Source organism: Chiloscyllium punctatum, chromosome 16 (genome assembly GCF_047496795.1).
Source record: "Chiloscyllium punctatum isolate Juve2018m chromosome 16, sChiPun1.3, whole genome shotgun sequence".
Lineage (NCBI taxonomy): Eukaryota > Metazoa > Chordata > Chondrichthyes > Orectolobiformes > Hemiscylliidae > Chiloscyllium > Chiloscyllium punctatum.
Genome location: NC_092754.1, coordinates 28,859,382 through 28,878,212, shown reverse-complemented (window position 1 = coordinate 28,878,212; position 18,831 = coordinate 28,859,382). Strand labels below are relative to the sequence as shown.

At 46.5% G+C, this 18,831-nt stretch overlaps 1 protein-coding gene across 5 annotated transcripts in view; it reads left to right on the top strand.

Annotated features, from left to right (window-relative positions):
- Nucleotides 1-17,662, top strand: part of LOC140487121 (kazrin-like) — a 339,165-nt gene extending 321,503 nt beyond the window's left edge. For 4 of the 5 annotated variants that reach the window (XM_072586643.1, XM_072586642.1, XM_072586646.1 and 1 more), the window contains 2 exons: nt 9,124-9,265; nt 12,861-17,662. In XM_072586643.1, coding sequence (XP_072442744.1) covers nt 9,124-9,265; nt 12,861-13,016 — 298 coding nt within the window. In that variant the 3' untranslated portion in view covers nt 13,017-17,662. The remainder of the gene's footprint in view (nt 1-9,123; nt 9,266-12,860) is intronic. The other variant, XM_072586647.1, reaches the window with a different exon arrangement.
- Nucleotides 17,663-18,831: the final 1,169 nt, after the last annotated feature.

Sequence of the window (18,831 nt, the reverse complement as noted above, 5' to 3'; positions counted from 1 at the left end):
CACCTTCCTCCAGGTTACAGTTCGTACAATTGAAGAGCTGGGAGCAAAAACAGAAATTGCTGGAGAAACTCAGCAAGTCTGGCAGCATCTGTAGAGAGGGAAACAGAATTAACATACTGGGTCCAATGGCCCTTTTCTTTCTCTGCCTTCTCTCCACAGTTACTGCCAGACCTGCTGAGTTTCTCCAGCTATTTCTGGATTTGTTTCAGATTTCCATCATCTGCAGTTCTTTGTTTTATTCAAGAGACTGGAGCTTTTCTTCTGACTAATCACAAGCAATGACCAGTGGCATACATACCACAGAGCCCAGTTTCAGGGCGGGATGGGAGTTGGGGATTGTGGTACTCTGGTTCTGCATTAAATGTGAATCTATTTGGTGCTTTGTCCATTAAGTGTTGAAAAGCCCTTCTTTTTCCCACCTCATATACCACGCAGCTTCCTTACATTTTGGAGTTTGCTCCTTATTACTTGTTAATCTTCCTAAGTAGAAGGAGCTTTCAACAGTGGTTAAAGGCAGTAGTGTTGCCAACTGTACTGAAAGCTTTCCTGGAGGTATTTTTCCCATTATTGGTAGTATTGCCCACCCCACCACCTCATCAATGAAGAGACAAACTCATAAAGATCAAGAGAATTTGGATTAAAATCAAACATTGCCTTTAATTTTCAAACAATAAACCAATATTGACTGACAGTTGATGTACAAACCTCATCGTAGAGTCATAGAGATGTACAGCACGGAAACAGACCCTTCAGTCCAACCCGTCCATGCTGACCAGATATCCCAACCCAAGCTAGTCCCACTTGCTGGGGTATAAGTCTGAAGAGGTGTGTGTGAGTGTGGGAATGTATGTGTGAGCGTGTGAAAGAGGGTCTACATGAGTGTATGGATCTGTACTCATGTGTGTCTGTGTTTATGTGTGTGTGTGTGTCTGTGTGTGTGTCCGTGTGTGTAGTGTGACATGAACCCAAGGTCCTAGTTGAGGCCCTCCCTATGGGCACTGAACTTGGCTATCAGCCTCTCCTCAGCCATTTTGCGCTGTTGCCTGTCCTGAAGTCTGCCTTGGAGATTGTCACCCAAAGGTCTGAGGTCGAATGTCCCAGACCGCTGAAGGGTTCTCTGAATGGGAGGGAACAATCTGATGACTGTTTTGCGGTGCCCATTCATCCGTTGCCATAGCCTCTGCTCAATCTCACAAATGTACCATGCCTCAGGGCATCCTTGCCTGCAGCATATGAGATAGGCAACATTGGCTGAGTCACATGAGTACCTGCCATGTACAAGGTGGGAGGTGTCCCCATGTGTAATGGTGGTATCCATGTCCACACTCTGACACATGTTGCAGCGTCTACCGTGACAGGGTTGTATGGAGTTGTCCTGAGAGCCGGGCAGCTTGCTACGAACAATGATCTGTTTGAGATTTGGTGGTCGTTTAAAGGTGAGAAGTGGAGGTTTGGGGAAGGTCTTGGCAAAGTGGTCATCCTCATATTCAAAGCTCACTTGAGAATGTAACTTTAAAAAAGTTCTGGGATTTACATGTGAAAGAACTGAAACCCACATGGTCAGTCTAAACTATGAGAGACTTAAACAATCCAGGTCGTTTTCGATATATAATTTCAGTTACATCACACTTTTGCTATAAATTCTGTGTCCTACGATCTTATACTCCACAACTACCTAATTAAGGAGCAGCGCTCCGAAAGCTAATGCTTCCAATTAAACCTGTTGGACTATAACCTGGTGTTGTGTGATTTTTAACTTTGTACACCCCAGTCCAACACCGGCACCTCCAAATCATAGTTCCTTAATGACCTTCAGGGAAGGAAATCTGTTACCTGTACCTCTACTAGCCTAGACATGACTCCAGACTCACAGCAACGCAGTTGATTCTTAACTGCGCTCATAAATGGCTGAGGAAGCCACTTGGGATAGTTTGGGATGGGCAAACATGCAGATCTTGTCAGTGACATCAAAATTGCATTAAAGGTTTTTTAAAAACCCCTTTGTTAACCCTTATCAAAAGTTTACACTGCAGCTTTGTGTTTCCACTTAATCACATGTTGGTGCACTAACTTTAAAATGTGAGTAGGTTTTGGGGTGTGGGTGGAAGGTCAGAGAACTTGAAACAGCCCAAACCTGAGAGTGTGCCTCACCTTTTCAACTAGCCAGCAGGAGCTCACATAACATTCACATAAAATTCACACCTAGCCAATGATATTGTGCCTAACCTTCACATCTATCCAATGGGAGTTCACAGAATATTCTCATCTACCCAATGGGAGTTCACCTAACCTTTTCACCTAGCCAATGGTATCGTGCCTAAGCTTCACATCTAGCCAATTGGAGTTCACAGAATATTCTCACCTAGTCAATGGGAGTTCACCTAACCTTCACACCTAGCCAATAGGATCTCACCTAACCTTCTCACCTAGCCAATGGGAATTTCACCTAACCTTCTCACCTAGCCAATGGGAGTGCACTCAAATTTCTAACTTACCCAATGGGAGTTCACCTAACCATCTGACCTAGCCAATAGGAGCTCACCTAACATTCTCACCTAGCCAATGGGAGCTCACCTAACATTCTCGCCTAGCCAATGGGGGTTCACCTAAACTTTCTCACCTAACCGATGGGAGCTCACCTAACCTTCTCTCCCAACCATTGGTGCTTTGTGAACATGGGAATCAGTGGAGGCATTATGTTACCAATTCATCACCAGGCTACGAACTTGTGAGGAGGCAAGAGAATAAAATTGTTTGATTTTGCAGTTCTCCCTTGGCAGGCTGTCCACCCTCCGTTCCTCTGATTAATTTGGTTCGGTTTATCTTCCTGGCAAGGTGTGAGGTGATGGTGGGTGGGGTTGGTGATGATTGACACCTCAGGTATCCACACGATTTCAATCTCATTGGCAGGGAGGTGTGTGGTGGTCAGGTGCCTGTAAGTGACATAAACGTAAGACAAACATCCTGAGATCTGTGATTCTGTTGCGAGGTCATACATGAGGCTGAATTTTATTCAGGAATCCCAACTCTTGGGATGTGTTTGTAAGAGTTGGCCTATCTTGCACAGTTAAATTTGCCCCCATTCCAATTTCCAATAAGTGATAACTATAAGTGTTAAAAAGGATAGAGAAAAAGTATTATTGTTTTGAATGCCTTTATAATTGTTCTCCTGGGCAGTGTTGAAGGAGTTAACATTCCATTCCTAGACACTCCAGAGCAACGATTGTCAACTCTAACAGGCAGAAGCAGTGAGCAGTGGTATTGGTGATTGTGGCTATTGATTTTCAAATCGACTAATTCTTGCTCAATTTCAGCCATGATAACACAGCCACATCCTGTTTCCCAAAGGGCCCTTGTATCTGCTGCTTTTCCTTCAACTCATTCTCCTATTAAATAAATGGCCTGTCATGCAACACACCGCCAAGCCGTAAATACTCTGAGTATTGGTGTAATCGTTTGAGTGTTCTCTCTTCTGCCTCTTAGAAAACATTAATTTATGATTAGCTAATGTTTTAATGTTCAAATTCCTGCCATAGGCTGAGGGCATGTTGCTAATGACGACACATTCTAAAGCCTTGATTCCTGTTTTCCTGTCAGGTTAATCATTGGCATAGATTCAAGTAAAAGTAATAACACCACTGGGTTATCAGGCCCAGGCACCTCCTTAGAGTTAATATTTATGCAAAAGCCGTGTTTCAGACATGCCCTTCTGAATTCAAATCTCCCATTAGTCACTCTAATATCTCGTGATCTAGTCTGTCTCATTCCTCTGGGCACTCCCTCAGGCTGTACCAACATTTTCTGATCTTTTTCTTATCCATGCACTCAGCTTCCTACCCACAAACCCTCCTTCACCATGACACACCACATCCCCATACCCTCCATCACCATGACACACCACATCCCCAAACCCTCCATCACCATGACAGACCACATCCCCATACCCTCCATCACCATGACAGACCACATTCCCCATACCCTCCATCACCATGACACACCACATCCCCATACCCTCCATCACCATGACACACCACACCCACATACCCTCCATCACCATGACAGACCACATCCCCATACCCTCCATCACCATGACAGACCACATCCCCATACCCTCCATCACCATGACACACCACATCCCCCATACCCTCCATCACCATGACACACCACATCCCCATACCCTCCATCACCATGACAGACCACATCCCCAAACCCTCCATCACCATGACAGACCACATCCCCATACCCTCCATCACCATGACACACCACAACCCCATACCCTCCATAACCATGACAGACCACATCCCCATACCCTCCATCACCATGACAGACCACATTCCCCATATCCTCCATCACCATGACACACCACAACCCCATACCCTCCATCGCCATGACAGACCACATTCCCCATACCCTCCATCACCATGACAGACCACATTCCCCATACCCTCCATCACCATGACACACCACATCCCTATACCCTCCGTCATCATGACACATTCTAAAGCCTTGATTCCTGTTTTCCTGTCAGGTTAATCATTGGCATAGATTCAAGTAAAAGTAATAACACCACCGGGTTATCAGGCCCAGGCGCCTCCTTAGAGTTAATATTTATGCAAAAGCCGTGTTTCAGACATGCCCTTCTGAATTCAAATCTCCCATTAGTCACTCTAATATCTCGTGATCTAGTCTGTCTCATTCCTCTGGGCACTCCCTCAGGCTGTACCAACATTTGCTGATCTTTTTCTCATCCATGCACTCAGCTTCCTACCCACAAACCCTCCATCACCATGACACACCACTCCCCCATACCCTCCATCACCATGACAGACCACACCCCCCTACCCTCCATCACCATGACACACCACATCCCCAAACCCTCCATCACCATGACAGACCACATCCCCCATACCCGATGTCACCATGACACACCACATCCCCATACCCTCCATCACCATGACACACCACATCTCCCATACCCTCCATCACCATGACACACCACATCCCCCATACCCTCCATCACCATGACAGACCACATCCCCCATACCCTCCATCACCATGACAGACCACACCCCCTACCCTCCATCACCATGACACACCACATCCCCAAACCCTCCATCACCATGACAGACCACATCTCCCATACGCTCCAACCCCATGACACACCACATCCCCCATACCCTCCATCACCATGACAGACCACATCCCCCATACCCTCCATCACCATGACAGACCACATCCCCCATACCCTCCATCACCATGACAGACCACATCCCCAAACCCTCCATCACCATGACACACCACATCCCCCATACCCTCCATCACCATGACACACCACATCCCCCATACGCTCCATCACCATGACAGACCACATCCCCCATACCCTCCAACCCCATGACACACCACATCCCCCATACCCTCCATCACCATGACACACCACATCCCCAAACCCTCCATCACCATGACACACCACATCCCCAAACCCTCCATCACCATGACACACCACATCCCCCAAACCCTCCATCACCATGACAGACCACACCCCCATACCCTCCATCACCATGACAGACCACTCCCCCATACCCTCCAACCCCATGACACACCACATCCCCCATACCCTCCATCACCATGACACACCACATTCCCCCATACCCTCCATCACCATGACACACCACATCCCCAAACCCTCCATCACCATTACACACCACATCCCTGATACCCTCCATCACCATGACAGACCACATCCCCCATACCCTCCATCACCATGACACACCACATCCCCATACCCTCCATCACCATGACAGACCACTCCCCCATACCCTCCAACCCCATGACACACCACATCCCCAAACCCTCCATCACCATTACACACCACATCCCTGATACCCTCCATCACCATGACAGACCACATCCCCCATACCCTCCATCACCATGACACACCACATCCCCATACCCTCCAACCCCATGACACACCACATCCCCAAACCCTCCATCACCATTACACACCACATCCCTGATACCCTCCATCACCATGACAGACCACATCCCCCATACCCTCCATCACCATGACACACCACATCCCCATACCCTCCAACCCCATGACACACCACATCCCCAAACCCTCCATCACCATTACACACCACATCCCTGATACCCTCCATCACCATGACAGACCACATCCCCCATACCCTCCATCACCATGACACACCACATCCCCATACCCTCCATCACCATGACAGACCACACCCCCATACCCTCCATCACCATGACAGACCACATCCCCCATACCCTCCATCACCATGACAGACCACTCCCCCATACCCTCCAACCCCATGACACACCACATCCCCAAACCTTCCATCACCATTACACACCACATCCCTGATACCCTCCATCACCATGACAGACCACATCCCCCATACCCTCCATCACCATGACACACCACGTCCCCATACCCTCCATCACCATGACAGACCACACCCCCATACCCTCCATCACCATGACAGACCACATCCCCCATACCCTCCATCACCATGACACACCACATCCCCCATACCCTCCATCACCATGACACACCACATCTCCCATACCCTCCATCACCATGACACACCACATCCCCCATACCCTCCATCACCATGACAGACCACACCCCTATACCCTTCATCACCATGACAGACCACATCCCCATACCCTTCATCACCATGACAGACCAATCCCCCATACCCTCCATCACCATGACACACCACACCCCTATACCCTCCATCACCATGACACACCACACCCCTATACCCTTCATCACCATGACACACCACACCCCCATACCCTCCATCACCATGACACATCACACCCCCATACCCTTCATCACCATGACAGACCACTCCCCCATACCCTTCATCACCATTACACACCACTCCCCCATACCCTCCATCACCATGACACACCACACTCCTATACCCTTCATCACCATGACACACCACACCCCCATACCCTCCATCGCCATGACAGACCACTTCCCCCATACCCTCCATCACCATGACACACCACATCCCCATACGTTCCATAACCATGACACACCACATCCCCCATACCCTCCATCACCATGACACACCACACCCCCATACCCTCCATCACCATGACAGACTACACCCCCATACCCTCCATCACCATGACACACCAAACCCCCATACCCTCCATCACCATGACAGACTACACCCCCATACCCTCCATCACCATGACAGGCCACATCCCCCATACCCTCCATCACCATGACAGACTACACCCCCATACCCTCCATCACCATGACACACCACATCCCCATACCTTTCATCACCATGACACACCACATCCCTGATACCCTCCATCACCATGACAGACCACATCCCCGATACCCTCCATCACCATGACAGACCACACCCCCATACCCTCCATCACCATGACACACCACATCCCCGATACCCTCCATCACCATGACAGACCACATCCCCCATACCCTCCATCACCATGACACACCACATCCCCCATACCCTCCATCACCATGACAGACTACACCCCACAATTCCAACCTGCCAACATCTGCACTTTACGATTGTCATCCACATATGCAAATCCATCCATTGGTTACCCCGATCTTATTTCTGTAACCTGCTCCAGTCCCCTAACTCCTCCAACTGAGGTGTGCTCGAGGCCCACGATTTCCTCCACTGCACAGGCTGCAGGCATACCATTGACTCTGGAATTATCTGGAATTCTCACCTGGAACCTCTCCAGTCTACCTCTGTTCCTTTCTGATGTTTCCTGAGGCCTACTTCTTTGACCAAGCTTATCTCTGGCTTGGGGGTTAATGTATTTGTCTGACTTCACTCTGGTAAAATGCCTTGGGCTGGTTTGTTTTCTTTTATTTCAAAAATATGCCTTATTCATAAAAAAACCTTTATGTACATACCTAATCGGTAGAGCAGTTCAATTCTGTATAATCACTACATATGGAGAATAAACAAGCCCAAGGTGATTTTAATTATACAAGACAATATTTACATATAATTGAGGGCACTGGGAGGGTCCAATAACTGAACAGACCTCCATTTAATTTTGACAGAAAGATGGTGGTCCTCCCCCACTGCGCCTTGGCAGCAACTGGCCAAGCTTTAGTGTGTCCCTCCGCACGTTGTCCTGGACTTTGCAATTTGCCAGTCTGTAACACTCAGTTTGGGTCAACTCCTTGCTTTGGAAGCCAAAAGGTCGGGCAGATCAAAGAGCGCCTTCCACTGAGTAGATGGTCCTCCAGGCGCAGGCAATGTTTGTCTCGGTGTGCATCCCAGGAACAGAACAGAGTGAAGCATCAGAATACAAGACTTCCCTTCATGAGGCAGAACACAAGTGGATGAATTGATGAAAGAATAGATAGTATAATATCCCTGTTTCCTGTCCTTATCAAAGACAATCAGCAAAGGCACAGGAGATCTACAAGTATCCAGGCAAGATTCTAAACTCTTTAGTTCATCTCTTTTAAGATCAGCAAGACAAAGATTAGCTGGCTGTCCTTCTCACTTCCTGGTTGAGTGAGTGCAAAATGGCTGCCCACTTGGCCCCTTGAACAGTAATCACAGCAATGTGTTTCATGTTATGGGAAACACTGAAGAGAATGTTTTTAAATCCATAGGACATAGGCAGCACTAATAAGGTCAGCATTTGTGCTCATCCCTAATTACCAATAATTGACAATGTGCAAGGCGGCCTTAAAATGCTATAATCCATGTGTGTGTGGTGCTTTATTGTGTTAGAAGTTGTAGGATTTGAACACACAAACAGCAAATTTCCAAGTCAGCATGTCTGTAACTTAAGTGAACTTGAAAGCAATAGTATTTGCACATGGTGATTGTCTAAGTAATGGAGATTGTGGCTTGAGGAGATGCATTGGAAAGATGCACTGGAAACACCCAGTATCTGAGAGACATAATGGGAGGTCTAGTGTTGGCGATGGGCTGTTCTGTGGTGTAAGGCCTATACTGGGTGTTGCTGTGTTGTAGTGCTCTGTGTGGCCTGTATTTTGGCACGAGGCCTACACATTGACTAACTCATTCAGTTATGGTGTGAGCTCCATTAAAATGACCTGTTTCTCATTTGCAGGCATGAATTGATACAGGAAAGTGAGAGATTGGGGCAGCTATGTTATGTACAGCAGGGCTCACTCATGAGACATAATCACATTGGGGATCATGTTCTAGAATACGCAGAGGATGAGCCCAGCAGAAAATACAAAACAGGAAGGGTGAGTACAGAGAGGCTAGAGCTCCCAGAAGCCTTCTTCAACCTAGAGCTGAAAATCACCAAGTACATGACAGAATTTCACAGCTTCGGTGATTATGGTGCAATTCATTTACTCATGCATGTAAACAAAGGAAGTTTAAATGATGTGGCAAAAGGGTTGTCATTGAATTTAATAATGCACTAACTTTATGCCACCCATTTTCCTGAAGGCACTGATTCATCCTGGTGTCAAATCCCACTGGTGCCAGGCATCCTCTGGTATCTCACCAAAGTGGCCATTCTTCATTTGTGAGCCGAAACTGTGAGCTGTGCCAGCGTATGTGATTACTGGAGTCACAAGGACCCGGCTGGTCCTATCCTACCAATCTATGCAGGGTCCGATCCTGCCAGTTTAGACTGGCATCATGCCCAATACAGAACACCACTAACTCACTTCCTCCAATAAAGTCCCAAACTCTCCATCTCCAACTTTGGCCTCTTGCACATCCCCTGTTTCCATCAGCCCACAATCAAAAATTATACCTTTAGCTGCCTCAGGCCTGAGCTAAAGAATACCTTCTGTAAAGCCTTCTGCCTGTCTACCTCTCTCTTTCTCTTTAAAATGCTGCTCTATATCTTCCTCTCTTTTGGTCTCTCATACATGGCTCAGTGTCCAATTTTAACTGATAACACGGCTCGAAACGCCTGAAGACATTGTACAGTGTTAAGGATGCTTTTTCAATGTACAGTGTTGTTGTTCCTGGGGGTGCCTGAAGGCCTGCACATTTAGCATTGTATTGTATTGAAGCTCCTGTGGCAACCCCTTGAGAAGGACCACAGTCAAAAATCGCCCAACCGCAGGTATTACCAGATTGCCCCTCCAACTCAAGGAAGCCCTCATTGGTTAGAGAACGTACCTATTTTTCTTTAATCCCATCCTATTTGTGGGCGATCAGACCACCTTCCACCCATGGGGTCCTTTCTGGAGACTGGTAGGTCACACTCATTATGTCCCAGTCCCATCCAGGTCAATGGAATAGAAAGTTGGAGTGTCCAATAGAAAGGTATGACAGCCTGTGTTAGCACCCCGTACACTGGAATATTGGGGAAAACATGAGCGGGAGCAATTGCTCTGTATTCTGTTTGTTTCATGGATGAATATTTTTTGGTCCCCTGGCAAGTCACCAGCATTTGTTCAGTTGGGCAAAGAGATCTGAATTGGCTTCTTTTATATCGGGTTAGGGAGTCAGTTGCAAGAGAGGGATCCACAATCCATTGTGAAAAGGATGCAGAGAGGGACTGGATGCGGAGTTTGGGAAATGGAAGTGATATAGAGTCTGTGGGGTCGGGGTAGGAGGGTGGTTGGGGGGGGGTGGGGGGAGGTGGGAATGTAACATACCCTCTGGGTTTCTGAGATAATTGGAGGATTGATGCGAACCAATTGACCAATGATATCCCATGGTCAGCAGGGACCGATCACCAAGACTGATTTCACACTGTGATGACGATGTTAGAGAACTTCAAAAGGACATTGACAAATTGGTCGTTGGGGCAATTAGGGGGCAGGTGGAGTTCAATATGAAGAAGTGTGAGGGAACTCATCTTGTTAGAAACAACTTGGATGGCATGGTGGCTCAGTGGTTAGCGCCGCTGTCTCAGACTCAAGCTCAATTCCAGCCCCTGACAAATGTCTGTGCGGAGTTTGCACGTTCTCCCCGTGTCTGTGTGGGTTTCCTCCCACTGTCCAAAGATGTGCAGGTTCGGTGGATTGGCCATGCTAAACCACCCATAGTGTCCAGCGATGTGCAGGCTAGGTGGATTAGCAATGAGAAATGCAGGGTTATGGGGATAGGGTAGGGGGCTAGGATGCTCTTCAGAAGATCAGCTGAATGGCTTGCTTCCACACTGTAGGGATTCTATGAGATGGTACATAAAGAAGATTACTACTCTAAAGAGTCTGCAGGAGCAGAGACACCTGGATATATATGCACATACATCATTAAAGGTGGTAGGACAGATAGGGAGAGCAGCTTTGGAGCATACAGTATTCTAGACTCCATAGGGGCATAGTGTATAAGAGCAGGGAGGCTATGCTGAACCTAGATCCTAGTATTGTGTACAGCTCTGGGCACACAGTTTAGGAAGTATGTGAACACATTGGAAAGAGAGCAGAAGAGGTTTACAAGAATGGTTCCAGGGATGAGAAACTTCAGGCATGAGGCTAGATTGGAAAAGAGAAGACTGGGAGGAGATCTAATAGAAGGTTTCAGGCAACTGACTGTGTGGAGTTTGCACATTCTCCCCGTGTCTGCATGGGTTTCCTCTCGGTGCTCCCGTTTCCTCCCACAGTCCAAAAATGTACAGGTTAGGTGAATTGGCCATGCTAAATTGCCCGTAGTGTTAGGTGAAGGGGTAAATGTAGGGGAATGGGTCTGGGTGGGTTACTCTTCGGCGGGTCGGTGTGGACTTGTTGGGCCGAAGGGCCTGTTTCCACACTGTAAGTAATCTAATCTAATCTAATCTGATGGTGTAGATAGAGAGAAATTGCTCCCACATTCCCTAGACAATCAAGAACCAGAGGGCAGAGATATAAAATAGTTTTCAAAACCAGCAAATGTGAGGTGAGGAAAAAACATTTCTAACAGCAAACAGTCTGGCAGACATTGCCTGGAAGTTTAGTGGTAGCAGGTTTAATTGAGACATTCAAGAGGGCATGAGATGATTATTTCAAAAGATACAATACGCAGGGTTACAGGCGATTCGCACGAAGTCAAAATGCTCAGCAAACGAGTGCATGAATGATTCAAATGGCCTCCTGCTCCATCACAATTTTGTGCTTCAGCAGTACATTCTTCAAAGATTCAAAACTGCTGGATATCTGGATACATAGACAACAGGATATAGGTAATCAACAGACTGCTAGGTACATGGGGAGACAAGGTGGATAGGTGAACCAAGACAGAGATAGGTAGAGAGGTACAAAGGTAGAATCAACATCAATGATGTTTCAGTGTTTGCCACACAAACTCACAAAAGTTTATTTATTTTGGTGATAATTGGATGAAGTAAATGTGAGGCCCCCTGTAGCAATCTTTAAGAGTCATTTTCACTTTCAGTGTGAGGAGTGTAGACTGAGTGTTGTGAATGGGCAGACAGCTATACCTCCTGCTGAAGGGTTGCCTTCAGATTTCTGCATCTTTTCATTCCTCTCTCAAACAAAAATAGTCATCCAGCGATTCTCGAATAAAAGCACAATACTGCAGGTGCTGAAAATCCAAAACACACAAAGAGACTGTTGGGGAAACTCAGCAGGTCTGCCATCCTCTGTGGAGAGAGAAACTGATTAATGATTCGAGTCCGCTATGCCTCTTATACATAGACGAGTTCAAAACAAACACTCTGTTTCTCTCTCCTCAGATGCTGCCAGACCTGCTGAGTTTCTGCATTTCTTCCATTCTGTTTCTGGGACTTTGTAGTGTGCTGCTGTGTTTGCCTCCATAATATCAGTCACAATGCTTCAACCTCACGTTATGCGATGAATTGACAAATGTTTCTGTGCAATGTGCTGTCACACTATATAAAGACAAATTTCTTTTGTTTTGAAATTTTACACCTAGGGACCAATGGAACCAATGAAGACATTTGGCAGAAAAGATCTCAGTTTCCATGAGGCCTACTCCTCACATGCACAGGGAGACTCCGAGGGGGCAGTGTCCAGAACAGCATGCAGCTCTCTCCAAACTTTCCCTGGGATAGAGGTTACTAATGTGTAGGACAGAGCTGGGCACTGGGGACGGCTGGAAGGAGTGTACACTTTTCCAAATCAACAGCCCCTTCGGAACATCAGGAGGAAAATGGAGGACCTGCCAACCAAATAAACGAGGTTCGCTCTTTTCACCTTGTCTCCAGTTGGCTATAGGTGGCCATTTTGGGAAAGCTGGTGAGAAACTGCCTCTTACTAATTAGGATGAGCTCCATGTCACCGCCACTATACTGTGCCTCAGGACCAGGAGGTTTGGTTCCACTCTCAAACCAGCTTTCTGTTGGTGAAGGTCTTTATCTTGAATGGATTCAACTGAACATAAGAGGGCACAGGAAGTGCACATGGCCCTTACCCTAACGACTGTCCAAACAATGTCCCTTTTTGTTGAGATGGAGGTGCTAATAATGTTCCCAATTGTGTTCCCTAAAAGGTGGGGTTATACATCAGCGGTCAACCTATTGTCCACATTTTAATGGGGGATCCATGGAGCAGTCCTGACCTTCAACTAACTCTGGAGTACTGCACCAGAACCCGAACAGCTTCACTACGCAACATTGGCAAATTGCCCTCGGATTTGGCGAAAGGGAAGGAATCGGTGGGGGACCTTTTACTTCAATAAATTTCTTCTTTGTTACATGGAAGTGTTTTACCCATGCCAGACATTCCAATTAAGTCTTCTATTTTGGTGATAACCATCCTTGCCGAGAGTGGAGCCCTTGTCCTCGCTGCACCTCTGCGTTGATGTGGGTTACACAGGAACTCCTACACAAAGCCACGTTTCAGCAAACAGCCTGAGGGTCAAGTCCATAACAGGCTGAACTTGGGGAGGCTGTGCTCCTGCTAGGATTGCAGCTTTCATCGCCCTTTGCTCTGGCTTCCCAGAGCTGGGCTGAGAAAGACTGCTTTTGATTCTGCCATTTGCAAGGAGTCCCTCCACGGCTGGGCCTGACTGTCCCTGGGAGTGTTGGACATAGTGCATTCCTGATTGGCAAGAACCATCCAGACTCAGCAGGTCAAACTGAGCCAGGATACAGCCTTTAATGGTATTGATCCAGAAACAGCATCAGAACCCAGGCTGCCATAAAGTGGGACATGTCTCAACTGGGCTGTGGGCTCAGACAATTCAAGAATGAAGCCCTGATCGAAATATCATAAGCTGAGATTCCTCCAGAAGGTAAAGTGAGATAGTACAATCCAGAAAGATCCCAGGTTCCAACCCTGGTGCCCAGCACCAGTTCGAAAGCCACGTTGCCCATGGTACACCCACAACATTCACCACCGCTCACATTTCACTGTGGAACAAATCAGAAATACCCTCAGAAACCGCTGAAGAGTGTGACCTCAGAGAGTCTGGCTAGAGAGGTTTGTGTGAGGAACTGCAGCCACAAAACATTGAATAGTTTCAATGTATTTGGTAAACATTGTTCCCTTTGTTCCCACTGTATCTCACGGTCTGAAGGTGCAGGAGGTTCTTAAAGAGGTTAGAATGCTTCGACATCAAAGTGAATTCTATCCTCTTGAGGTCAGAGTTTAACAGTCCTCCCCAGCTTTACACAGTAACTAGTGAAAGATCCAAGCCCAGTTAGTGCCCTGATGGTGGGTCAGATTTCACAGAATCAGGATGAGGCCATTTGGCCCGTCGTACATATTGTAGCTGTGCGAAAGAGTTATCCACTTAGTCCCCATATCCTGCTCTTCCCCCAGAACCTGGGAATTCTCTTCCTTTTCAAACATACTTCCAGTTCCCTTTTGCAACTTCAAATCTGCTTTCAGGAAATGCATTCCAGCTCAGAACAACTTGTCATGTTAAAGAAACTTCTCCTCACTACTCTACCCCCCTCGTCTGTTGTTGTATGTTAACTTTGTGTTCTCTGGTAATCAAACCCTTCATTCGTGGAAAAAATTTCTTCTCAATTGACTTTCAGAAAACCTTCATTACTTTGAACCCCTGTGATAAATCTGAACCTTCTCTGCTCCAAAGGAGAGAATCTTAGCTTCACTGATCTCTCTACGTATTGGGAGTCCCTGGTCAGTTCCTTCAGCTAGTGAATTTTGCCTGTTCCAGCTAAGGGTTTCTGGATTCTCAAATCACTCAGAACATCATCCATAATCGCACCAGTTAGCATCATGGGAGTTGTTTGACACTTTGACCTCAGCTCCCTTTTGTTTCCTGGGCACATGGGGACGGAGAGCCAAGCAAAAGTGAGCGACCAAGTTACCCCTGGGAGACGGTTAGATTCAAAGCAGCTGGCAGCTAGTTGTACAGCGACCTTTGGTTCAGCAGTTTCAGAGAATCTCACGCCCAGGCTGATCAGGAAAGCCACAGGCTGCAATAGCAAAGAGTAGAGCAAAAAGAGAAAGACCCACAGAAAACCATTCTGCGAGGGATTATATTCATTTGTTCGTTAAGGTGCAGTCTCATCAGTATGAATACAGCTTGACAAACTAATGGACTGCTCCACATTGGTGTTTGAACTGCTTGGCTAATGTACTTGATAGTGCAACCAGTCCAACACTAACCTCTTCTATAACAAGGATATGACATGAACCATTTCTAATCATCAAAGAATGTTAAACTAACTGTACTGATTTTATTTTGTATTCTGTGAATATTTGTTGAATAGAAAAAGGCAATGCTTTTTAAAAAAAAATGTAAACATACTCACAGAGATTTTGTTTTATTTTGACTTACTATGTTATTTGAAATGTATGACAGAAATCTCCGTTTTCTCTGCCTTTGCTGTTTTCCCTCAGTCCATGGCTGCTGGCTATCATGGTCACACTCACACTGCTTGCTCACAGGATCAATTCCATCTTTTTTTAAAAAAAAGATATTCGTACAGCTCCTGGTTTCTCCAGTGTCACTCGAGATGCCTGGACATGTGTTAATGGAGGTGTCACCTCACCTCAGTCCCACAAACCCCCCCAAACACTTTTCATTGACCAGCCAATCTGCCCATCTTCATGATGTTCTGCCTGCCCCACTAATTAAAAAGGGAAGTGATGGGTTTTCCGTGAATTTGTTAAGCAGTCAAACAGATGGTTTTTCCCCTCACTTTGAACTAATTTACAAATAATCAGCAAGCCTGCTGCAAGTCATTTTGTTTAAAGTTAAAAATCACACAACACCAGGGTTTAGTCCAACAGGTTTATTTGGAAGCACTAGCTTTCGGAGCGCTGCTCCTTCATCAGGTGGTTGACCGACCATCTGATGAAGGCACACAACATCTGATGAAAGAGCAGTGTGCCGAAAGCTAGTGCTTCCAATTAAACCTGTTGGACTATAACCTGGTGTTGTGTGATTTTTAACTTTGTCCACCCCAGTCCAACACCAGCATCTCCAAATCTTCTTTAAAGATGGTTTTCTGATTTTTGTTTGAAGTAATGTCTTGGAGATTTGGGGGGGGATTGGTGGTTGGGGGGAGCGGGGAGGAGTATGATGCTGGATGACGTGCTTATTCAGAGAGTCCTCCCAGACACACTGGGCTGAATGGCCTCCTCCTACTCTCTCGCCATCCTCAGTTTCTGCAGTTCTAAATCCTCGGAGAGTCCAAGACTTGTCCATTTGTGTTCAGGCCAGCTTCAGATTTACTGAAAGAGAAAATGAACATAATCACTATTTGTAATCCTCAGAACACAGATTAGAAACCCCCAAAGCAATCAAAACGAGATTGTTTACTTTGTCACCATTTGTGAGTCGAGATGCTGGCGGAAAGTGACTCCTAAAATGGGAAGAGAAAATCCCGCTGACCCATACGGTCAGAAAAGGCAACTTTATTCAATCACTGCAAATGATCCTGAGGGCTTCCATGTCTTGTGTACGACCACAGAAATTCCTAATGCATTGATTTCACCATCAAATCTTCCTGATTTGATATACAGTCCAAACTCAGTGCACACAATAAGCAGAGGAATCAGAGCAACAGGAGTATATTATGCAGCCTCTCAAACCTTTCTGTTGGATATTAACTGTTCACCACCCCTATTCCTGGCCCGGCCTTGACTCTGTGTCAATGGAATATGCGCTGTCCCTGGTCTTTGCTTTTTCTAAACTGGGAGATCCTGACTGGAGCAGCATAGATAGTATAGTATCTATTCTAACCCCGACTACACTTCATCGTGAGGGTGAGCTTGGTGCTAACTCTGTGCAGTTTGTGAAGACAAGTTTTATTTCCATGATGACATGTCTTAAGAATGTGCTTAACAATTCACATTAAAAAAAGAACTAAAAGGCATCTCCCCAGTGGTTCTGCTGATGTAGGGAACTGAGCAACACAGACAGTCAGATCCTGGTATTCAGCCACAGTTCTCAGTGGATTTCAGCCAGCGGTTGATTCATTTGCCTCTCCTACAAAGTTCTTGGGTGGGGATACAGGGTGAAGGTAGACTTGGCCAGGCCAGCACCGAGTAACCTACCCACATTCACTGGCTGAACCGAGGAGTGAGGACTGGCTGCCAGGTGGAGGTGTTGGAGGACATTGTGCCCACCAGGAGCCAGCACCTTTAGGCTTTCTGATCCAGAGAGCAAATAAAAGGGACCCAGTGGAGCTGCTCATGTATTGGTGAAACATTGTCTTGTTATGACCTAACTAGTCTAATGTGCATTCATTACTTTGTTATTTCAGCAGTACTTCATGTAAATAAAAGATGTATAAATACAACGATACCAAACTGTGTCAGTCTCATTCCATTCAGTTTTATCTCAGTGATAAGTGCAGAGTGACGTGTTGGGGGTCAGTGACAAACTCAGAGTGAAGTAAAGCCAGGCCTCATCTGCAGCCTGGGGCTGAGTCTCCTGCCCAATCCCAGCTAAATCACCCAACTGTCTGGCAGGTAGTTACAGACCCGGTCCCTGGTTGTCAGATAAATGTATTGTGTTGGGTTGGTAGGGAGGGGACTGTGGTTGTGATCGCAATCAGGGAGGTGGAGGGAGACAGGGGCAGTGCCAGATGAAAACAGTCTTGGCGGAGGTGATTAATGACTTCATCAGCCCCTTCCCATGGTTGGTTAAGGGTCCATTACCTGCCTGTGATGGGTGATGTGCAGAAACAGTCAGCGTGGTTACTGAATTCATTGTTACCAAGTCACTTTTGCCATCCTGATTTGTAATTTTGTTTTACAGTGATGTTTTAACAAATACAAATAATGCACATAAAAAAAATTGCAACTCCTGGACACTTGAATTCTGGATGATCGACACCAGTGAACCATCCCTCACTGACTCTGAAGACAGTACATGAATATAGTTCTTGTAAATGGATCATGATGAGCCCCTGGTTTGTCAATCAGCTCTAGTCTCTATCCAGGAACTCTGTTCCAACCTGGTGTACAGCTGCCCGAGAGAATGGTCCGCCAGGAAACACTGAACAAAGTCACCCAAGTACATTGAAACTAAAACAATCCAGTGAAGGCACTGACAATGTTCACCAGATGTCTCTGACCTTATGCATTTACACTGGCTCCCAGTGCCTCAAGTGTAAAATCCTAATCTCTGAGTTTAACTCCTTTAATGGGTCCATCACAGTTATCCTTCCCCAGACTTACAATCCCTCTGACATTGACCTCATGTAGATCTACCCCTCTTCCATTGGTCATCGCCTTGGATCATATGCTTTTAAATTCTCTACATAAGCGAAAGAACTGCGAATGCTGGAAATTAGAAATTGCCGGAGAGAAATTGAAATTAATATTCCGGGTCCAGTCAGCCTGCCTCAGAATGGTTCTGAGGAAGCATCACTTCACCCGAAACATTAACTCTAATCTCACTCCATAGATCTGCCAGGTGAAGGGCTTTTGCCCGAAACATCGATTTCGAAGCTCCTTGG